This window comes from Aspergillus puulaauensis, chromosome 1 (genome assembly GCF_016861865.1).
Source record: "Aspergillus puulaauensis MK2 DNA, chromosome 1, nearly complete sequence".
In the NCBI taxonomy this organism is placed as follows: domain Eukaryota; kingdom Fungi; phylum Ascomycota; class Eurotiomycetes; order Eurotiales; family Aspergillaceae; genus Aspergillus; species Aspergillus puulaauensis.
The window spans coordinates 4,926,607-4,946,760 of NC_054857.1; the positions used below are offsets into that span (position 1 = coordinate 4,926,607).

The 20,154-nt window shown below is 50.0% G+C and overlaps 9 protein-coding genes across 9 annotated transcripts; 5 read left to right on the forward strand and 4 right to left on the reverse strand.

Moving 5' to 3' along the window:
- Positions 1–53: 53 nt before the first annotated feature.
- Positions 54–547, reverse strand: RPB8 (DNA-directed RNA polymerase core subunit RPB8; the record flags this gene model as incomplete). The annotated part of the gene is made up of 2 exons (XM_041698098.1): positions 54–159; positions 216–547. The coding sequence occupies 2 exons, from the start codon at positions 545–547 to the stop codon at positions 54–56; spliced, it is 438 nt and encodes a 145-aa protein (XP_041551317.1).
- Positions 548–812: 265 nt separating this feature from the next.
- On the forward strand, positions 813–2,061 carry APUU_11952S (elongator complex protein 4; the record flags this gene model as incomplete). The annotated part of the gene is made up of 2 exons (XM_041698099.1): positions 813–1,287; positions 1,343–2,061. 2 exons carry the CDS (start codon positions 813–815, stop codon positions 2,059–2,061), a joined length of 1,194 nt encoding a protein of 397 aa, XP_041551318.1.
- A 904-nt stretch (positions 2,062–2,965) lies between these two features.
- Positions 2,966–3,895, forward strand: SEN34 (tRNA splicing endonuclease subunit SEN34; the record flags this gene model as incomplete). Its single annotated transcript, XM_041698100.1, has 1 exon — positions 2,966–3,895. One exon carries the CDS (start codon positions 2,966–2,968, stop codon positions 3,893–3,895), a length of 930 nt encoding a protein of 309 aa, XP_041551319.1.
- Positions 3,896–4,568: 673 nt separating this feature from the next.
- APUU_11954A (RNase P/RNase MRP complex subunit) lies at positions 4,569–5,394 on the reverse strand (the record flags this gene model as incomplete). The annotated part of the gene is made up of 2 exons (XM_041698101.1): positions 4,569–4,777; positions 4,833–5,394. 2 exons carry the CDS (start codon positions 5,392–5,394, stop codon positions 4,569–4,571), a joined length of 771 nt encoding a protein of 256 aa, XP_041551320.1.
- Positions 5,395–5,868: 474 nt separating this feature from the next.
- Positions 5,869–6,989, forward strand: APUU_11955S (putative oxidoreductase, 2OG-Fe(II) oxygenase family; the record flags this gene model as incomplete). The annotated part of the gene is made up of 2 exons (XM_041698102.1): positions 5,869–6,234; positions 6,285–6,989. The coding sequence occupies 2 exons, from the start codon at positions 5,869–5,871 to the stop codon at positions 6,987–6,989; spliced, it is 1,071 nt and encodes a 356-aa protein (XP_041551321.1).
- A 522-nt stretch (positions 6,990–7,511) lies between these two features.
- APUU_11956S (putative nucleosome remodeling complex ATPase subunit (Snf2h)) lies at positions 7,512–10,532 on the forward strand (the record flags this gene model as incomplete). Its single annotated transcript, XM_041698103.1, has 6 exons — positions 7,512–7,647; positions 7,700–7,982; positions 8,042–8,533; positions 8,589–9,057; positions 9,104–10,096; positions 10,143–10,532. 6 exons carry the CDS (start codon positions 7,512–7,514, stop codon positions 10,530–10,532), a joined length of 2,763 nt encoding a protein of 920 aa, XP_041551322.1.
- A 1,897-nt stretch (positions 10,533–12,429) lies between these two features.
- On the forward strand, positions 12,430–12,753 carry APUU_11957S (uncharacterized protein; the record flags this gene model as incomplete). Its single annotated transcript, XM_041698104.1, has 1 exon — positions 12,430–12,753. One exon carries the CDS (start codon positions 12,430–12,432, stop codon positions 12,751–12,753), a length of 324 nt encoding a protein of 107 aa, XP_041551323.1.
- Positions 12,754–14,253: 1,500 nt separating this feature from the next.
- On the reverse strand, positions 14,254–15,459 carry APUU_11958A (uncharacterized protein; the record flags this gene model as incomplete). Its single annotated transcript, XM_041698105.1, has 4 exons — positions 14,254–14,344; positions 14,412–14,606; positions 14,673–15,230; positions 15,296–15,459. 4 exons carry the CDS (start codon positions 15,457–15,459, stop codon positions 14,254–14,256), a joined length of 1,008 nt encoding a protein of 335 aa, XP_041551324.1.
- Positions 15,460–19,342: 3,883 nt separating this feature from the next.
- APUU_11959A (GMF family protein) lies at positions 19,343–20,009 on the reverse strand (the record flags this gene model as incomplete). Its single annotated transcript, XM_041698106.1, has 4 exons — positions 19,343–19,534; positions 19,592–19,722; positions 19,832–19,931; positions 20,007–20,009. The coding sequence occupies 4 exons, from the start codon at positions 20,007–20,009 to the stop codon at positions 19,343–19,345; spliced, it is 426 nt and encodes a 141-aa protein (XP_041551325.1).
- Between the last annotated feature and the right edge of the window lie 145 nt (positions 20,010–20,154).

Sequence of the window (20,154 nt, forward strand, 5' to 3'; positions counted from 1 at the left end):
GCCCAAAGAAGGACCATCAGACCCGATATTCCCCCAGAGACGAGATGCTTTCTTTATTTCTTGAGAAGCAGGTACACGTAATCTATACGCAGAGGTGCGAGCTTCTTGTAGGGACCCTCAAGGTAAAGCAGCAGACCGCCGAAGGAAACGAAAACCGCCCTATACCGCCATATATTAGCACCTGCTATTCATGCGCACTGCGCCATGAAGCTTACATGTTCCCGGAAGTAGAGCCCTCTTCAAACCGGTAGACCTTGCCGTGGCAGACATAATCATAATCATTTGCGAGGGTCTGCTCGCCCATACCAACTTCCCTCCAGCCGGTCTTTGCGCCGCTGTCCTCCTTGCCGTCTAGCGAGAGAGTCGAGGCGAGTGCCATAGAGAGCGACTCCCCAGCGGTACAAGGGTATAGCTCGGAGTTCACATCGAGAGTGAAAGTGGTGAGTGAATCTGATGAGGTGGAGGTCAAACGGGAGACTCGGTCGTATTTCTGGTTGTTGATTCCAGTGATCGTGAAAGTATCTTCAAAGAGTAATGGGTCGGACATTGTGGCGATGTGTCGGTGTATAATGGAGTCGAAGATGTCGCGCCAGCAGTGGTGAATTGGTGGGTGTTCAAAAAGTCGAGGTATGGAACAAAGGATAAGTCGTGAGGCGGTCTTGACCGACGGAGGAGAGCTTTTTTTCTGCTTGGGATTTTAGCGTACTGGTGGTACCGCCGCCGCTTTTATTGCCGGGAGCTGCCCCGCCGCAAATCTTCAAAAAGTATTCTTTACTTGACAACAGCTCCAAGATTCTTTAATTATAGGCAAAATGTCTTTTCGCAAGAGAAACATAGGCTTATCAACTGGGCCAGACCGCACACCGGCGTCTAATGCACCTGCACAACCACACCGAGCCGCCCAGCCGCCGCCGCCTTCGACGCCCGGCGTGCGTCCATCCCCCGACGATGGACGGCCGACCACTTCAACCGGTTCCCCGTCGCTCGACAACCTTTTAGCTGGACACGGCGGGATTCCTATAGGGAAGACACTTCTAGTGGAGGAAAATGGGACTACAGACTTTGCCGGGGCATTGCTCCGGTATTACGCCGCTGAAGGAGTTGTGCAAGACCAGAGAGTGCACGTCATCGGCATGCCCGAGCAATGGGGTAGAACCCTTCCGGGTTTAATAGGACCTGCCGAAGCCGCAGATGAAAAACCAGACAGGCGGAAAGGAGAGCGCATGAAGATCGCCTGGAGATATGAACGTCTTGGAGAATTTGGAACGGGGGTTGCGGGTGCAAGAAGTAGGCTACCCAAGCTGTGCGGGCACTTGACCGAAGTATATGCTAACCAGACCAGCTCCTGCAGCGACTCCAGGAGACCAGAACCCGTCATCTACGGACGGTAACTTGTCCAAACAAGAAGCCTTCTGTCACGCATTCGACCTAACGAAACGCCTCACACACCCTTCCATCAGCAACATGACCTATATTCCCCTTGTACCAACGAATGAGCCTCTGCTCGTCACAATTCAAAAGAAACTCCAAGCCGCCATTTCCTCTAGCCCTCCGAGCACCATTCACCGAATCGTCATCCCATCGTTCCTCAATCCCACGCTATATCCACCAGAGGTCAGCGAGCCTGAGAATGTGCTACCATTTCTCCATTCGCTGAGGGCCCTCGCAAGTTCACCCACGTCTCGCATAACCGCCATGATGACGATTCCACTTTCTCTCTTTCCACGTTCTTCAGGTCTCGTGCGATGGATGGAAATTCTGAGCGATGGTGTGATTGAACTCTGCCCTTTTCCGCATTCCTCCGATGCACTCTCAACATCAGGAGCAGCCACATCTCATGAGGAACCTCCACAAGGGATGCTCAAGACACATCGACTGCCAGTTTTACATGAGCGCGGTGGCGGGAGCGATCAAAATATTGGACAGGATTGGGCATTCACTCTCAGCAGGAGGAAGTTCGAAATCAAACCGTTCAGTCTACCTCCTGCCGAAGGGGACCAGGAAGCGCAAAATACGGCTCAATCCGATAAGATGCCGAAGAAGGAAGACCTCGAGTTCTAGTAGAGCGAAACTTGCAATGAATGAAGCAGAATACGGACGCACTGAAGTCATTCCTCATGATCGGATTCAACCAGCATGTTGTCCAGCTCGATTTGCTCGGACATGGCGGGGCCAGTATTGACCATCGTGCGAAGGTAATCCCTCCCGTAAGAGTCGAGCCCCGGCCTTGCGGACCTAACGAACCGAGAATGAAACCGGCTGCCTAAATAAGAAGAGAAAGCAAGCCATGCTTGGGAAGTGTCAGTTGCGGAGAATATGACGGCCAGGAGGGAACAGGGGGGTAGCAACCTAGGAATAATATTAGAGGCGCGAAAAACACTAGAAAAACAATCAGGAAGAAATTCATCGTGGGATCGACTGGATCGATGCCAATAATACTGTTCTGCAGAGTCTCTGAATAATGCGGAAAGCTGAGGGTGCTCGTTCGGCCTCTCTCGGCGACCGGAGCGAGAGCTCGCCCAATTCGGCAAAGCGCGGACTCCACTGGAATTTTTGTGTTTAAAATGACTCCCGCCAAATTTCTTCCTTGCTTTTCCTCCATTTCACTCTTGAATTCTCTAAAGCCGTGCTCTTTTCGCTAACAAACCAGGATTTGCTGGTCAAATCCTACAGTGACTTCTATCTGTCATGTTCATTCGTTCTTGATGGTAAGTTCGAAACAAAACTTTTCCTTTCGCGCAAAAGATCAAATGATTATATAACTACTATAATCTGTCAATCCCCTGAAGCTCGCTATAATCTCATTAAAAGAGCACAACGTGATTGAGAAATGTATTGAAAATGACTTGATCTCTATTTCCTGCCACTGCAATTGGTCTACCATAAACTTTTTCTGAGCGATACGCTAACATGTGTGCTATCGCTAGTGGTGAATCCGAATCCTGAACCCTGATCGTTTCTCAAGATGAATACCAGCCTAGAATTGCCGGTCCCGATATCGTATATCGCGGGTAACTACTTTGTCTTCTCAGTCGATGCTGTTACGTTCTTGAGACGTGAGCATCATATATGTGGTGTCCTGGCAGGAACTCTACCGCAGGCGCCACAGCAAAATGTTTTCACAGGTCTGCCGTTGGAGCTGATGCCGGAAGAAGCAAGGCTCCTAGTGGAGAAGGGCGTAGCTTGCATTGTAGATGAGGTAAACTTCCAGAAACAAGGAATGCAATCTCTGGTTGAGGAAGACCGCAAGAAGTATCTCAAAGAACTAGAAACGCAAGGCCTCGAGACTATGCAGCTTCAGGTGCGCCGCAAAGAGAAATTAAAGGAAGAGGCTATGAAGAAGACAGCAGAGAAGAAAGCTGCAAAGGCAAAGAAGACTGAGCAGAAGCAGCCCGCCACTGAGGCTTCTGCTGAAGATTCAGCTGTCGTTTCATTGTTCGATAATAGCCAGTCGTCTAGTCCTAGTCAAGTATCCTCCTCGCGTTCATCGACAATACCCGCCGCTGAAGCTATGAGGATCACTCCAGCAGTATCCTACCCTCCTCTTCCTCAACAGCCGCCTGCAGAGCACCTCCTATCACTACCTCAAGTGCCATCCTCGTATCCACTCTTCGCTCATCTTCACTCCAACGGCTATTTCCTAACTCCCGGGCTTCGATTTGGGTGCCAGTACACGGCGTATCCAGGTGATCCGTTGCGATTCCACTCCCACTTCTTGGTTGTTTCAACTGGTTGGGACGAGGAGCTAGACCTGATGACAATTATCACTGGTGGTCGACTTGGCACAGGCGTTAAGAAAGGATTCCTTATCGGAGGAGCCGACAAAAACGCTGAAGATTCCGGCGATGCAGGCGCGAATGTCAGAGCGTTCAGCATCGAATGGGCAGGGATGTGATGCAGACTACTGCGCACACCAGACTACCCTATCACACCTGACGAAGCAGTCGTCCGTATCGGCAGTTGCTTACTCTCACGCGTGTTCGGAAACCCAGTTACTCCGAACCCAAACCAGCCAGCGCGTCCGGCTTATTGACGCAGACGCATCAGCGGTCTTAATAGCTATCACCGTATGCATTATTCAAACGCTAGGCGCTGGATAAAGCGCCGCGATGTCTCATTTAAGGCTGTCAGCGTTATGGAGCCAGGCTCCACTATCACTGGCTTCAGAATCACCACATTTCCACAAATCAAAGGTCTCAAGCATGGCTAAAGGATGCTTGAATATGAATACCATCAATGTTGCATCTTGGCCGTCGAGCATGTTCCATAGTGTTATAGTAGTGTAGGTCGGTGTAATTATTGCGGACACCCCAACGTCGAAGTGATTGAACGCTTCCGAATGTGCTTTGGCTTTGGGCGCATCGGTTGCAGAACCAGGGCATGAGACTATCTCGACGCAAAGGCGGAGCAATCATGGGATCCGGTCTATACACGGACCGTGCTGCTACTCTGCGCAAAGACCTCAGTGGGTAAATGAGCGAGCACTTCCCGAGCTCCCTGTGGACAAAGTGCTTTACTTGTCAACCAAGCCAGGGGTAGGAATCTGACTTGAAAACCAAAAAGCTTTCTTAAAGATAGTCAACGTTGCGCCACTTGAATTTTTTGTTGGCCCTGTCCACGGGTCGATTCTGAAACTGGCTGCCATGGAGCTCGAAGACAAGCTTCTTGTCTTCTTCATCGCTATCTGCAGCGTTTTCCGAGTTTTTCTTCTCCCCCGTCGCATTTGCATCAGGCAACGGCACGCAGAAACGAAAAACCGTTTGCTCCTTTGGGATATCTAAACACCGCCTCGTTAGCTTTCAAGGCCCAGTAGTCAAATATCAAAAACTCACTTTTGACCTCATTGCTCTCCGTGACAATCACAAACGTAAATTTCGTATCCCTAACCACAATCCCCTTCAACCCAACTCTGCCCGAACACTTACTCCTAACAACCTCCACCTCTGCCCCGTGGAAATCCGCACTAACCAGTTTACTCCCATGCGAGAGCGCCGTCACCAGTTTCCCGCTGCCTTGCTGGTTTTGCTGCTGCTGCGCTCTCCACGCTGCAGCGCCAGGCCCCAGATCCAATGTTTCCCTCATATACTCCGCCCACATCTGATTCAGTCCTTTGAAGGTCTCGTATTTGCATTCTTCCTTGGGCAACTTGTAAACCCCCGACTCCCGTTTCTCACGCGCAGACAGCGGCCTCGGCTTCTGGTGCCGGAGGAAGTACTCTTTCTTGCGGAGGCGGTGGAGACGACGTCGTGAGCGGTTGTCGGCAGGTGTTGGAGAGGTTGGGCGGAGGTGCAGTGGCTTTTGTTTTATGCGTTCTGTGAAGAGCGCTTCGGCTGTGTCTGGGGAGTGAGCGCGCTCGAGGAGAGTCTGCGCAATGTGGGTTTTGGACGTTGACATTTTTGCTTCGTAGATTTCGCAGGTATTTATCGATGGCCGTATTCTGAGGGAAAATCCGTGGCGCAATTACTGCATGGTGGGAGTGGCTCCGTGGGGAGGTTGATGAGTTAGAGAGCTGGGACGGTTATTACGTTGGGTGCGGAATTTGTAGGTAGCGGAAATTTGATCTCTCCGCCGCTTACTATACATTCCCGAACCATAACGTCGGGGCTACATTACATTTTCACCTATATATCAGTTTTATAACCAGGATACGCTGTGGCGTTTCTCAAATTTTCTTCAATTTGGAAAGACCCAAAGCATTGGTAATCGGGGGGATTTGGATGGTCGTGTGAGTAAAGTTTATATGGCAATTGCCCTCGGCCTAAGTGCTTCCCCGCATCAACCATAGAATATATAGTGTGCAAGATCATCATGGTGCGTATCACTTCAACACATTTACATATATAACAAAAAGAACCGACTGCGTAAATCATGCAAAAACAAGAGGACACTTTCCCCGGGATTCCACTTTTCCCAGATGATGTTCCAACCGCTCCTTTACTCCGTCTCTCCTTGAAGAACCTACTTGCCGAGGATGAGGGTGAGATCCAGAAACTGAGCAAAGCATGCGAGGAAATCGGGTTCTTTTACCTCGATATCAGCGATGCAGGCGAAGCTACGAATATCCTAGAAGACGCAGACAAACTGTTTGAAATAGGAGCCGATTTGTTCGAGCTTCCCCTAGAAGAGAAGCGGAAATATGACTTCAGCGCTCAGAAGTCTTACTTCGGATACAAGGCACAAGGGGTTGGGGTAGTTGACCGGCAGGGAAATCTGGATCGGAATGAGTTCTATAATGTCGGCTATGATTTCCTTCACATCATTTTTACTCACTAATCCCCGTGCAGGTGTCGAAAGACGATATCATGGGAATATCTCAACCGCTTCCAGCCCCAGATATCCTAAAGAGTAACCGAAATTCCTTCGAGTCCTTTATCAAGAGTTCCCACTCTATTGTCACACTTATCCTCAAACTTCTCAACACCAGCCTAGGTCTTCCAGAGTCCACTCTTGCCAAAGTCCACCGCCTCGAAGGTGTAAGTGGCGACCAAGTACGCTTCGTCAAGGCACCTCCACAGCCCGTCGATGACCGCCGTACTGCGTTAGGTGAACATACCGATTTTGGAAGCGTAACCGTCCTTTTCAACCGCCTGGGAGGTCTCCAAGTTCTTCCTCCTGGTGCGGACGCAGAGTGGCAGTATGTGCGACCCCTTCCTGGACATGCAATTGTCAACCTCGGAGACGCTATGGTGAAGTTTACGAACGGGCTGCTTCGATCGAATATTCATCGTGTTGTTTCTCCTCCGGGCCAGCAAGCGGATAGCACTCGGTATAGCTTGGTTTATTTCGCAAGGCCAGAGGACGACGTCCCGCTGCGGCGGTTGGAGGGATCTTCTCGGATCCCCGAGCTGGAAGAAGGCGTCGTGGAAGAAGCGATCAACAGTAAAGACTGGATTATACGTCGTGCACTGGGTCGAAGAGTAGATGTGCCTGATATCGAATATGACAAGTCAGTAGGCACGGAGATGTTGAGTAGGAGGTTGAAAGTTTAGTATATCGTACTGTGCTTGCTTCTTTCTTGATGTATCTATTTTAAGTAATGTTCGACTCGACTCGAATGTAACATGACTTGTGCTTTGACTTACGCTCCTGGAGGATGAATTTCCCGCTCGTGAGTAAAGAGTGAGCTGCCTTTCTCTTCCCACCCATTCTCTTCTCATACCTCACTCTTCCAACCATCTCAATCAACCCAGGTACTCATGACAATGGCAACGATCGTTGCTCTTGGACTGGAATGTGTCACTACTTCGTTACCTTCCTATTCGCCTCAACACATTCTCCTGTTCCTCTCACACGCGTTTCAGGTTTTTGTTTCCTGTGTTTACCCTTCTATACGACCTCATCCAGGGAAACACATTAATCGACGACGTGTTTCATAACTGCCCTCTGGTTCTTTTCAAGATGGATTTCCTGCGTGTTACCCTCATTTTTCCCTTTCGCTCGTTCCTCTCCTCGATTCTCCCTTCTACTCCATATCACGCCAGTTCTACAGACCACAAATACTGTGTACGAAGATGGAATTGGGCTATCTTCTTAACGATAGCGACTACGAGTCGGCTCCTAGTAGCCCTAGAACATGGTTCGAGACGCCGCCCAGCTCATCGTCCAAATGTACAGCCGGCTCAGCAATTACAACACCGGGGAGTATTGGTAGGATCTAACCCTACTCACACCAGAGCGCTGGCTAACTTGGCTGTTCTAGGGGCGGACGAATATTGTATCTCTCCGCTTGATTCTTGCTTCCCCCCGGTCCAATTTAACTCACCTCCTCGGGTTGGACGACGGCAGGCCATCCGGTCAAAGCAGCCACAGGATAACTCTACTTCTGGTATCCAGCAAAGAAGGAAAGCATTCCTGGATCATATCCAGGATGTCATTCTTCCACTTCTGGGCGAAAGCAACGTCTTCGGTCATCAGTCTGAGAGAGAAGTTACAGGCAATTCTGAAGTCAGACCTTACGCACCAATTGACTTGCAGCCAGCCGGGTAAGTAGTGAAGCCGAATGTATGCTCTGAAGAAGCTAGCTAATGTATCAACACTCTAGTCTTCGAGGTACACTTAAGCTATACCAACTGGAGGGACTGTCCTGGCTTTTGTATCTCCGTCGCAACGGCATCGGTGGTATTCTCGCCGATGACATGGGCCTCGGCAAGACGCTGCAAACCCTTTCTTTATTTCAGTACGTTCAATACCAAGAGCCAGGAGAACACAAGTTCCTGGTAGTCTGCCCACTAAGCGTTTTGGATACCTGGATGTCCGAGATTTCCAAGTGGACCACTGGGTTTACCCCGTTGGCGTATCATGGAAGTATCGAGGATAGGCAGAACCTACGAGAACTTTTCAGACAGCCGGAAGGCGATCCCGTGAACATTGTTGTTACATCTTATGAGACCGTCTGCAACGACTTGTTATTCTTTCAGAAAACGACCTGGGCCTACGTGGTCCTAGATGAAGGGCACCGCATCAAGAATAGCAAAGCTAAGAGAACGCAAGGAATCTACAAGCTTCGAACAGACTATAAGCTTGTGTTAACTGGGTTTGTCGAGATATCAACTTTTCCTTCGCATTAACTGACATTTTGTCCATGGCAGCACGCCAATTCAAAATGACATGACTGAACTCTGGTCGATTCTGCACTGGCTCTACCCAGCGGTTTTCGTCCCTTCAACAGCGGAACTATTTGAAGACTCGTTCTCTCTGAAAGACGGGAAGTTTGACAGCACTTTTGTTGCCAACGTTACACGTTTTTTGAAGATTGTTATGTTACGGAGAACCAAAACATCTCCGGAGGTTGGCCTAGACATTCCAACCAAGAAGGAAATTATCCTGTCTGTGCCACTATCAGAATGCCAGCTTGACTGGTATCATAAAATCCTCACAGGGGTGGAAAAATCGATTCTCTTGGGTGAAAAGTCGGATCAGTTGCAACACAACTCAACCTCCACACCTGCTTTGGGACACTTCATGGACCTAACGACAGATGAATGGGAGCGTCCTGGAGCTGGTAATGCCAAACGTAAAAGCCGCATTACTACCAACACCTTGATGGAGTTGAGAAAGGTAAGTTTAGCATTATCAACAGTTGATGTATTCTCTAACCTTTCAGTGTTCAATCCACCCATACCTTTTAGTGGATGCGATTCCTGAAGAGTGCGAAGCTGAACGACATCTTGTTGAGACTTCGGGGAAGTTTATCATCCTCGAAAAGATGATTCATCAGTTTGTGGTCGTCGAGCAGAAAAAAATAATTATCTTTTCAGGGTTTGACCAAGCCTTGAATCTGTGTGAAGATGTTCTGAGTATGGGGAAATTTCAGACATTCAAACATGTCCGTCTCGATGGCAGTACTTCCGCCCCATGGAGGAACCTGTCGGTTTTTCTATTCCAAAATGACTCGCGTTACAAGGTGTTCCTTCTTTCGATTAGAGCTGGTGGCGAGGGTTTGAACTTGATCAGTGCATCAACTGTCATCTTCCTCGACGATGACTGGAACCCGCAAGTAATGCGGCAGGCTGAATCTAGGGTGCATCGAATTGGTCAAACTGACCCAGTAAACATATTTCGTCTCCATTCCAGGGGTACTGTCGAAGATCAGATGCGTCGGCGGCTATCCAAAAAAGCATACCTGGCTGATAAGGTCATTGAAGATCTTGGAAACGATATCTATCATCCAATCAACCTGGATGAAACAGATGAACACGAAATTACCCTAATGCCAAATAGCGCAATTGTTCCTCGGGCGTTCGGTGCGACATATCTGGTGAATTTGGACCTCGATTCTATTATGGATTCCTGTGCTCTTGACGAAGTCAATGTGCAAGAGATGTCATTTTCTGAAAAGAAAGCATGGCTCGAAAGAGCCGAAACAGTGAAGACAAATCTTTTTAACGGAGAAAAGATCGACACCCGTTCGAAGTGCTTCTCTGTTTATGAAGACACCATTCTTGAAGTGCCTAGGGAGTCCCGTCGTGTGGGCAAGTCCCGGGTCGTGATGGTGGGCGAGTGGGAGGTTTCGAAGGAGAGCATAGTGTCAGCGACGAGCCCTACCAAAGCAGCATTACCCAAAGCTGGGAACAAAGTGAAGAAAGAAAATGAGACTGTAAGTGTCCACCCCACTGATATTTGCAAGCCCTAACTGTTCTCAGGTTTGCTTTATATGCCGTCGCCGCAACCCGACCAGTTGCGAAACATGTACGCGGTCATTCCATGAGCGATGTCTTGATCGGATCGATAACCTTGATTATCACCCAAAGGGAAAACTCATGGTCTGCCCCCAACACTATTGCTGTGACTGTGGGAAGACTGCTACCGAGGCAGGTAGACTACCCTTCGGTTGTCTCAAATGCCCACGGGCATATTGTGAAAACTGTTTAGATTGGAACAATACAAGGTTCGTCGGGGCAAACCCCGAAGGGGAACGCCGGGGCTACTCGCCTCGAAACGCATTTTTCATCGAGTGTGGTGCCTGCGGGGCATCCGCGAAGCGGTCTTTGGGTGCAGAGGGGGAGTTGGCAAAGCGCGCAAGGCGCCGCTGACTTAAGTCATGAAGTTATTGGAGATGTTTTCAATTACCTTATTTCAAACGGAAATACTTTCATGTGCATGATTGTATTTTATTTACTTTGTCGTACTTGATTTGAATGGATTGACAAATGACCAAATGCACATCATTCCCAAGTAAACCCAATTTCTTGCCTCCAACCCTGCTTTCCAGGCCTGGTCTCATAGGGTATGATCACCCGAACAACTCAGGTGGCAACCCAAGACGGGGATGCACCAACTATGCAATGCAATGCGGTGCAAGATGACTACACGCAGATTGCAACCTCGAATGAGAACAGGTTTTCCCGCCATGCTGTCCAACCTTCATCTCGCCGCTCGGTTGAATATCCCTGGGCTTTGCAGGGGCTCAGTTCGGCCGTGCGGTGGCAAGGCCAGTATTCTGGGACGGAAGGTATTCATGAACAGGGCAGTCGTGGACGGCGCATTACAACAGAGTTTCATGTGGAACTGCGGCATATCAACACCTTCCGTATCATCCACAAATGTATACACTGCCAGTACTCCTGCCTGGTAGGGCAGGAGCATAAAACACAACAGCTACACCTTAGTACCAGACGATAGATGGCCAGTGCTCAACCAGTAACGAAGTGATTTCTTGGAAGTATACTTTCCTACTAGTCACACAAGAAGGAATACAAACCCCAGCCACAGATACTTATCTGACGGCCCAAGCACCCAGAATCCTCCGAGAAAAGGTTAATCCTACCCGAGTTGCCTACTTCCTATCCCCTACACCCTTTTCTGCTGTCCTCCGCCATCATACCTCACCGATCACCGAAGAAGCCCCGTGTGTCTGGGCCTCGCCCGATCCCTGTTTCTTCAGGAATCTGGGTTTTGGCTTTCGTCATTGTGAGACACCCACATAGCACATTACCCACCATACCTACTGGCTCGATGGGATGACGATGATGATCATAAAGGAGATGAGAGGTGGAAGAGTTACCCAAGTTGAGTAGTAGCTACGCGGCCGCCCACCCCGCATGTTGGGTTAATATACTCGATGGTGTACTACTAGTCTCCTGATAGGCGCTCAGTGCTGCGATCCGCGACGCTCACACCACCTTCTAACAAAAATAACCTACTGGTAAGACAAGTCTACTACCCGGAGGCGTAGAATCCCCGGCGCTCCGAGACAATGACATCAAATGCAGGAGAACAAAGCCAGCCGCCCATCTATTGAAGGAAACCTGCGAGACACCTGCGAGAAACAGGGGCGTTACATCAACAACAGAATGGCAATGAAGGGACGGGGTTACTGTAGACTGTCGGACAGGCCGTACCGGAAAACAGCCTGATCGAGTAAAGACTGGGACTGGAAATGTGACGGTCCGGTCCGGCGAGCAACCCACGGTTCAGAATTTATTCCACAACAGGCGGCACAAGAAGAATCAATAATAGCCCGAGTCCTCGAGTTATGCATCCATCCCCAGCCCCGAAATGAAGAAGCTTATCTCAATTCCAATCGGATAGGTTAGAAGCATAGCTGACAGCTGACAGCTCACAGCTCACAGTCACCAACTGGATGGTATGGCCGTTGGCGCCGCCCACGACTCTTTCCTAGCTGAGCAGTAGGCCCAGAAAAAGGAGAATGTCCGTGTCCTCGCCGGCTCCGCCTCGGTGGTCTGTTCACATTACAGTTTTACAACCCACAACCCGCAACTCGGGAGCCGGAACTGGACGAGCACCACGCCACCAGGCCAACTACCACCAACTCGTTACCCGAGAACACACTCATATCACCAGCGCTGATTCAACCCTGAATCTAAATCCATATGCAATGAAGATCATCCTCGGGGGCCAACTGCCTGCCAATGCCACTACCGACGGCCATTGCATGAGATTCTTCGCTTCCAGCCAATCTGCGTCGATATGACAGATAACGGCGTCGGATTAAATCCTGCAGGCGCATCCTGCCTCAGGTCGAGTCTCTCCTTGGTACTTCTCTCTGCCCATTTCCCGGCGTCAGTTCCCCAAGCAGAAAGAAACCTCCGTGCGGGCTGCGGGAAGGGACATGGATCGATAATTGATATCCACCTTTTATTTCAGCCCGCCCTACCGGGTGCATTTCCGCGCTTATGGCTTGTTGAATCCAAGTCTCGAAGGATAGACCAGGATCAGATCATCCCGTTGATCGTAGCAGGCTCCTACCCAGAGCGTGTGCCTTATTATTCAAGAATAATGATTCAGAAATAGCCCAGAGCTGTCAATCCCCTTAGTCGTGGAAATTAATGTCGATACTCGATAGTCCTTCTGCTAGATCTGACAAGTGACAATACAGAGTAATTCAGCCCACTCTGGGGCCAAAGAAACTAGGAACCGTTTTTTCCTTTTTTTTTTATCCACTTCCTTCCACCTTAATTCTTTTTTCTAACGGGCCAGCGGGCCAACCTCGGTACTACTTTAATATGAATTATCGAAACGCTTGGACATGCTATTGGCCCAATTCTGCAAAAAGGGAAACGAATCGCTGCGCCGGAGATCCTCTATTTTTCCCTTGTTCATTTCTTCATTTCTTGGTCGACGGGTAGCGCGCTGTTCATTTTCAATAATCAAGACTATGCCATGCCACGCACGCATTCCAGACCTCGGCCAACTACCGAGCTTTACATTCTTCTTCAAAGTTACATCCTTTACTCAAGCGGTCTCCTTCCTTAACCGTCTCATTCCAATTTTGACTTTGATAGAGTTCAAGGCCCGTAAGTAAGGGAGCGGCCCGCCTCCCTTCCCTCATGGTTGGGCTCCCTAAATAGAGTGCTCTAATTATGGAATGGATATAGTTATCCCTCTGTTACAGTTAACTATGTTTTTTATGAATGGCTGAAAAAAAGTAAAATCACGAAAATACCTAATAACGAATAAGCATAAGCATTCTTGGTGGCGGTCTTACTCTTCCATAGTCCATACTCCGTACTCCGTACAGTAGTATTCTTATTTGTGTTCTTTATGAACAGACATAAACCCCAAAATCCAAACACAAAAGAACCGAGACCGCAGCAAAATAGCGGAAGGCCCGTGGGGTGGGCAAACTTGGCATCCATTCCAAGCGGGGCTGTGGTTCCCAATCGGGGGCTGCCAAGCCTGTCAGTGTCTGTCAGTGTCAGTGTCGGCCTGTCAGTCATGTCATGTTATGTCATGGCCTGGCAATACACTCCCAGGGATGTGGACGGCCACTGACTCGCGCTCTCAGACCACCTACCCGCCTACAGTGGTCCAGGTATTTTATTTTATTTTTTGGCCGGACCGTTGGAAACCAAACTTGGTACAGCGGGTCGAGCTCGACGCATTCCGTAAGTGTTATTAAAGTTTTTGGGAATGGTATGTGTAAAAACCGTTGGGTGACGTGTGATAGATCGATTTGGGGAAAGCCTTGCAGTGGCGAACCTTGCTTGAGAGAGGGTCTTTAAACTTTTTGAAGTACGATGCATGTTTAGCGTAGGGAAGGGCGTTGGATAAGGTTTGCCTTCTTCCAGGCGTTCAGTATCTGTCATGTTTACTGTGTATCTGAATTTACAAGTTAGGGGAGAAAAGTGCAGTGCCAACGGCTGCTAGCCTGCTACTGTCAAATTCGAGTCATTATCATGCTAGGGAGACGCTCCGCTCGCTCCATCGGTATCAAAATATCAACAAAATCAATTCCTTAACTGTGCAGTCCGCATGAAGCCAGCGGGTCTCTCGAAAAAGGCGGCTTTGCTGTTAATCTGCTCCACTAACTCTAATGCTAGCCAGCCTCTCCTCCACTCGTCGCACTATCTCGGGGTCTGGCTCCGGCTTCTGTTTTTTGGGCCTGTGGCATGTTAGTCACACAAATCATGGACATGGACCATGTGGATGGGGTGCAGGGGGCAACCTACGGGTCTCGTTTGGTTTCAGCACACTTCTCCTGTCCACAACTGGAACAGGTCTTCTCGCCCGACCGGTAGATAGTATCGCACTGGTGGCAGATGTACCGCACCCGTTGACGCGGTTTTTTCCAAGTCCGTGGAGGTGGCTGGAACGGCGGTTCTGCATCGCCGGGATAGCCATCGGGATATTTGTCCAGTTTAGGTCTGCGTAAATGTTAGCCAAATTTCTATGTAGATTCAGCTTTGGGGTAATTCCAAGTGAAGACGTACGGATCACGAGGACAAATCTTGCACCGAATATGCTTGCAGCTGGCGCATTCAGTCGCGTGGGGAGCAAATATCGTATTGCAGCGGTGACAAGTCCGTCGCACTCGCTGCCGGGCAGGCCTGCGGATGAGATCCTGGCCGCCGGTTCGCGAGGGGAGCGTCAGCTTGTGTTCTTTCGGCTTGGGTTGCACAGGCTGGCTCTTCTGAGCGACGATGGTCTGGAGCGCGGTCTCGGTCCGGTCTTTCTGGTCCTTGGACTTCGCTGCAGGGTGACGCGGGCACTTCTTGCAACGGACGTGCTGGCAGTTGACGCAGACCTTGTCGGGGCCGAATGTGGTCTGGCAGCGGTGGCAGGTACGGCGGACGCGCATGCGGATGGTCTTGGTGACACGCTGAACGGGCACGTCGGTTGCCGCCTTCCACTCTCCAGGTTCCAGGGTCAATCCATACTTGGCGAATAAAACGCGGGCTTTCTCCTCCTGGAGTGCACCCCAGTTGGAAAACGAGGTCGGTTCAGGGGCGGGTTCGGTGGTGGGCTTGGCCTTGGGCTCAGGTTGCGAACTATACAAGTCAGTTCACGGCAACAAAAAAAAAAAAAAAAAAAAAAGAAAATGTGAAAGCCATACGCAGGTTCTTTGCTAGACTCAGGCTGAGCCGGGGCAATCGTTTCCTTTGTGGCCTTTGGAGACGACTTGGTCGACGACGTTCTCCTCAAGACGGTTCGCATGCGGCTAATCACCTTGGACAAGCCATCCTGCTTGTCCTCGGATTGAGAACCGGGAGTCGACATATTGCGGATGTTGTGTTGCTGATGAGTCGAGAGGAATCAATGGGTCGTGAATGGTGAACCGGGAAAGTCCTCTTGGTGGTTCGCCAAATAATCGTTCGCAGGAGTGTGTAAGCTAGACTGCTACCATAGCGAGCGCCCGTCGACAAAATGCAAAACCACGATCTACCACGGTCGGACCCAGAAGAACAATTCACAAAAGATAGCGACAGATGGCAAGTGTCGCAGAGGCGGGTTAAATCAGTTGAAGACGCACAGGTCGAGTGCAGGCGAAGTGGCAGGTCGCACGGGGTTGTTGTGTACCAGAACCAGACAGTTGGGAGACAGACCCGAGCAGGCGGACGGACGGTGAGCGAGAAAAAGGGCCACACCAGAAGACCCGCAACGCAGCAGGCAGGGAACCAGCACGGGTGATTGGTCGAGCGGCGGTCAGACCTGAACAGTGGAGCTGGGCTTTGAATCCAGTTGGGAGCCTGTTAGAGGTGAGAGGCAAAAGGCGTAAGAGTGAGGATGGGGATGGAGGATTGTCGTGGCAGCAGCCGAGAGGCAGCTGGGAGTCGACAGTGCAGACGGCGAGTGAAGAAACGAAGATTCACAGTCTCACCGCGAGCAGCGGGAGCCGAGCGATAAATAGAAGCCAACAGAGTTTAGAAGGAGGCATTGGAAGCTGGGGTTGGAGAGCCATCATGGAACCCACTCTTGTAACCGGCGGTATTGGCTGGTACTGGATGGTACTGTAAAGTTGGGTATTTCCACTTCAGGCATCGGCGGGGGAAAAAGCAAAAGGACGCCCTCTAGTCACTTTCTAGCATCGGCTCTGCTTCTCGAACCGGCAGGACCTTCTCGCGTCCACGTCCAGTCCAGCCGGGCGGTTCTGTGGCCTTGTCTGCTGGGTCTGGCTCTGCCTCTGCGATCCGCCAGATCCAAGCAGAAAGAAGTAGGAACCCTATCCCTCGGGTTGTCCCTCCACAGTCCAGCCCACAGTGAACAGTCCGCACTGCTCTGGTACACGGAGATAATGCGATTATTCCGACTGGCGTTCCCAACAAATCAATTGTATCCGTATCCGCGCCTGCTCTCTACCCCTGTCAGCGAGCATGAAGCTATTCAGAACTAGGAAGTACACAGCAGTGTTGAATGCAGTTGTTCCTTTTCGCTTGCAGGGTCTCATCCCCGCCCAGTCGTCTTGAAATCAGACGATCCCCGACATCCCTGTCACTCGGCGAGTCGCGACCATACAGAACAGTTCCTTTATACGCTGAAGCCTGAAGCTGACAAGATCCGATGATTGTGCTCGACGCCCGTTGCAATTTCTTTTTGCTTCCTCCATCCAGTTTGCCAATCGAGATCAACATTGTCATCTTCCATGAACCATCAGTGGAACCACGAACAGGCTGGGGCCCTGGGCGAATTGCTGGCTGAAACGCAGCCCATTCCTCTGGCGCAATCGTGTTGGGTTTAGCCCAATGCACGATGCACGACAGGAAGCCGCCGGCGGACGGATGACGGTGTCTTGTCACGCAATCAGAAGACACGAGGAAACGGCTTCATGCACCCTCTCTGCAGATTCACGGTCTAAGGGCTTGATAAACGATCCGGAGAAATTGAACGTCGAAGTCCCGTCGAAGGTTAGAAGCCCAATTCATGCCAGCTGTCAAAATACAACCGAATAAAGTACATACATGGTCATCCAAGCCGAGCTCCGAGTCAGCGTTGTCAATTAAGAATGCAGGATACCTATACTACTACTACTACCCTTCTAGCAGGCAGTGCATCCAGTCTACACCGGTGTTCGGATACAAAGCTGTTGTGGCTGCACCTCTCCACCGGTTGTCACAAATCGTGTGCGAGGCCAGATCAATCGCCTGAAACAGTGATGTCGACGGGCGGTACAACCACCAATGATTCATGAATCGTGGTCAGACCATCGCGGCATCTCCTCACCCTCGATCTACCGAGGTGTTTCCATGCTGGGGGTGTTTTAACTTTGAGCATCGCCACTTGGGCGATGATAACTGCCTATTCGTCATCACAAGAGTTCGTCAACCTGGCGCTGGGCCCAGCGACAGGGGTAAGACAGTTCATCCCATCGCCATCTAACTCTTGTCCCCACCAGTGGGGTTCCCGAGACGAAGCGCTGGTCAGTGCGAACGAAAATCGCTGCTCCAGTGTCATTTTGATTTAAGGTATGCGATGGGGCAAGGCGACAAGGCGTAACCAACGGCAAATATACTTCCGAATCCAGAGTCCAGCGTCGCATTCCAAGGGAGCATGAAGGGGCTCAAGCAGCGTATGGGATAGGGTAAACTCATCCTTCGACGAAACTCCCCTATTAAGCTGGACCCCAATCACAGGCCAGCGACACAAAGCAACGACCGCCTGGCACCGGACCGAAGGGCCTTATAATGACAATGATTATTGTTCCTATTGGCAGGGGTCAGCACCACACCACGGGCCCTGTGGGACGGCAAGGTCCTTCCTATTCGGTTCTAGACAAAGCCAACCTGGACTGGCCTCCGATCCCCTGTGGGGTCCCGGTAACACACTTGTACCAGCTGTCAGAGCAAAGTTTGGCTGTCTCGAATTTTAGGTTTGAGATTTGATTTGGGCCATTCTTGTCCACTTCAATTTCACACGGGACAATCCTCCTGTTTCTTTTTCTTTTTCTTTTTCTTTTTATTTTCTCTTATTAATAACGGTTCGTTCCTCGGCCCGTCTGAAACACCGATGCACTGATACTCATGCCGTTTGTAAATCAGGTAGTATATCTTATCATTCTCATCAGGAAACAACCCCGTAAGGCGGTTACATCCACATCCGACATTTATCCGTTGGTGCTGCCTCAGATCTCTATACCCAATGCCTACCTGCCAATGAGCTAGACATGTACGGTACTATAGGAAAGCACACCAAAGTCAATTCCCTATCTCTACATCACGCCCAGCACTTTGAGACAAGGGGAGAGCCAGTGTACCTGGCGCTTATAAAAGTCACAAGCCTCGAGACGCCAACCATGCCCAACTTCGCGGACGCGGAGCTTTTCCGAAGGATATGACATCAGTAGCTTGCCACCAGTATCAGCAGGAGCAGGGGTCTGCAGGCGATATTGTAACCAACTGGGACACTGAATAACAGTTGCAGGTATGTAGGGCTAATTCACTTGTGCCCCGACTATGAATTGGGTAGCAAGTACAGGGGAGATATGACTGTGTTGCAAGAAATTCTAGAATCATGTCAGAGCTACATTCCTGCAACCGCGACCCTAAGTTATCTATACTTCGTACTGTCAAAACGGAAATATATCTTTCTGTCTATATCAACTTAGACGTCATAGTGCCAATAACGTCCGTATGTATAGGAGAAGCCACTGCCCATTCAAAAGAACTGCATAGCTCTCTCATTCCTAGATGAATTGCTCTAGTTAAATCACATCTTAACAGAATCTCTGCACTTCGTGACCCGTTCTACTGATTGATTCGCAGAGCAGTGTCAGCAGTTGACACCATGCTTTATGTGCATCTTTATATCCCTATTAAGCGAAAAGTTTATATTTCCTGCACTTGCTGCCATTTGGATAGACGCTCACTTTGTGACCGTCGAAAGCCTTTTTATCGAGTCGATATCAACCCATTTTGCTAGTCACCAACCTAGCACTGGCTAGTGGGTTTGACCGACACTGGGGCATAGCTACAAATCAGATGGCTCCCTTTTTCTTTTAGTCAGTGTGTTAAGAACAGTTATTTTGTTTTAAGTATGGGAATGTCAGAATGACCAGCATAGTGGTCAGTTAAATCGCAGCGCCAAACCCGCATCAGCTTCATTCGATTCCAAATCCAACCAAATACAGCTGCATACTTCTACCCTCCCATTGGTGCTTCCAAGCTGATCAATCCTCGCTCTGTAGCTTCGATTCGATGGATAGAATATCCTCGTCGCTCTCAACCTCGATCACACGATTGACCTCCGCTGTGTTCCGCATCAGCTCCACGGCACCAGCATACATCATCCGCTGGGATGGGTTGCAGTTTTCAGGTAGGTAGTAAAGCATGACGTAGGGGACGGAAAGACGACCAGAACCCTGCGGCTAGTTAGTATGGACATCGGCAGCACTTGACTCGAGATCAAGTATACATACCAGGGTGAGAGGATAACTGAGGAGGATGAATCGGGGAGACGACTCTGGAAGCTCGTCGGCTAGATCTTCCATCTTGGAGTAGACCTCGCCATCTTCAGCTCGGATTTCTTGGCTTTTTGTGTCGACAATGTCTGGTGGCGATTGTCAGTTTGTATATTCCATGCTAAATGATTGTATAGTGGCGAGATAGTATATTCTCCGATTGGATTTTGGGACAGATTTTGGTGAATGAGAACCTACAAATCAAGGCCTGCGGTTCCTTAGCCCGCGACGTTCCCAGGCGGAATTTACGCAGCTTCTCTTTGGTCTCCGGAGAGAAGGCGTATAATCGCTCTGACGACTACAGCGCGGATGGCTCGTCGTCAGCAAATATTCCGATTCATGTTACAGCGGTGCGGGGCAGTCAGTCACTCACCATGCTGTCTCTATGGGATATCGAGATGAGAGCGACGCGACACTTGAAATTCTCTAGATGTACAAGCTTCTCCAGCTAGTAGTATATCGTGGCTCCGATGACAGAAATGGAATAGAACGGTTAACGTTGGGTTGGTGACAGACGCGGA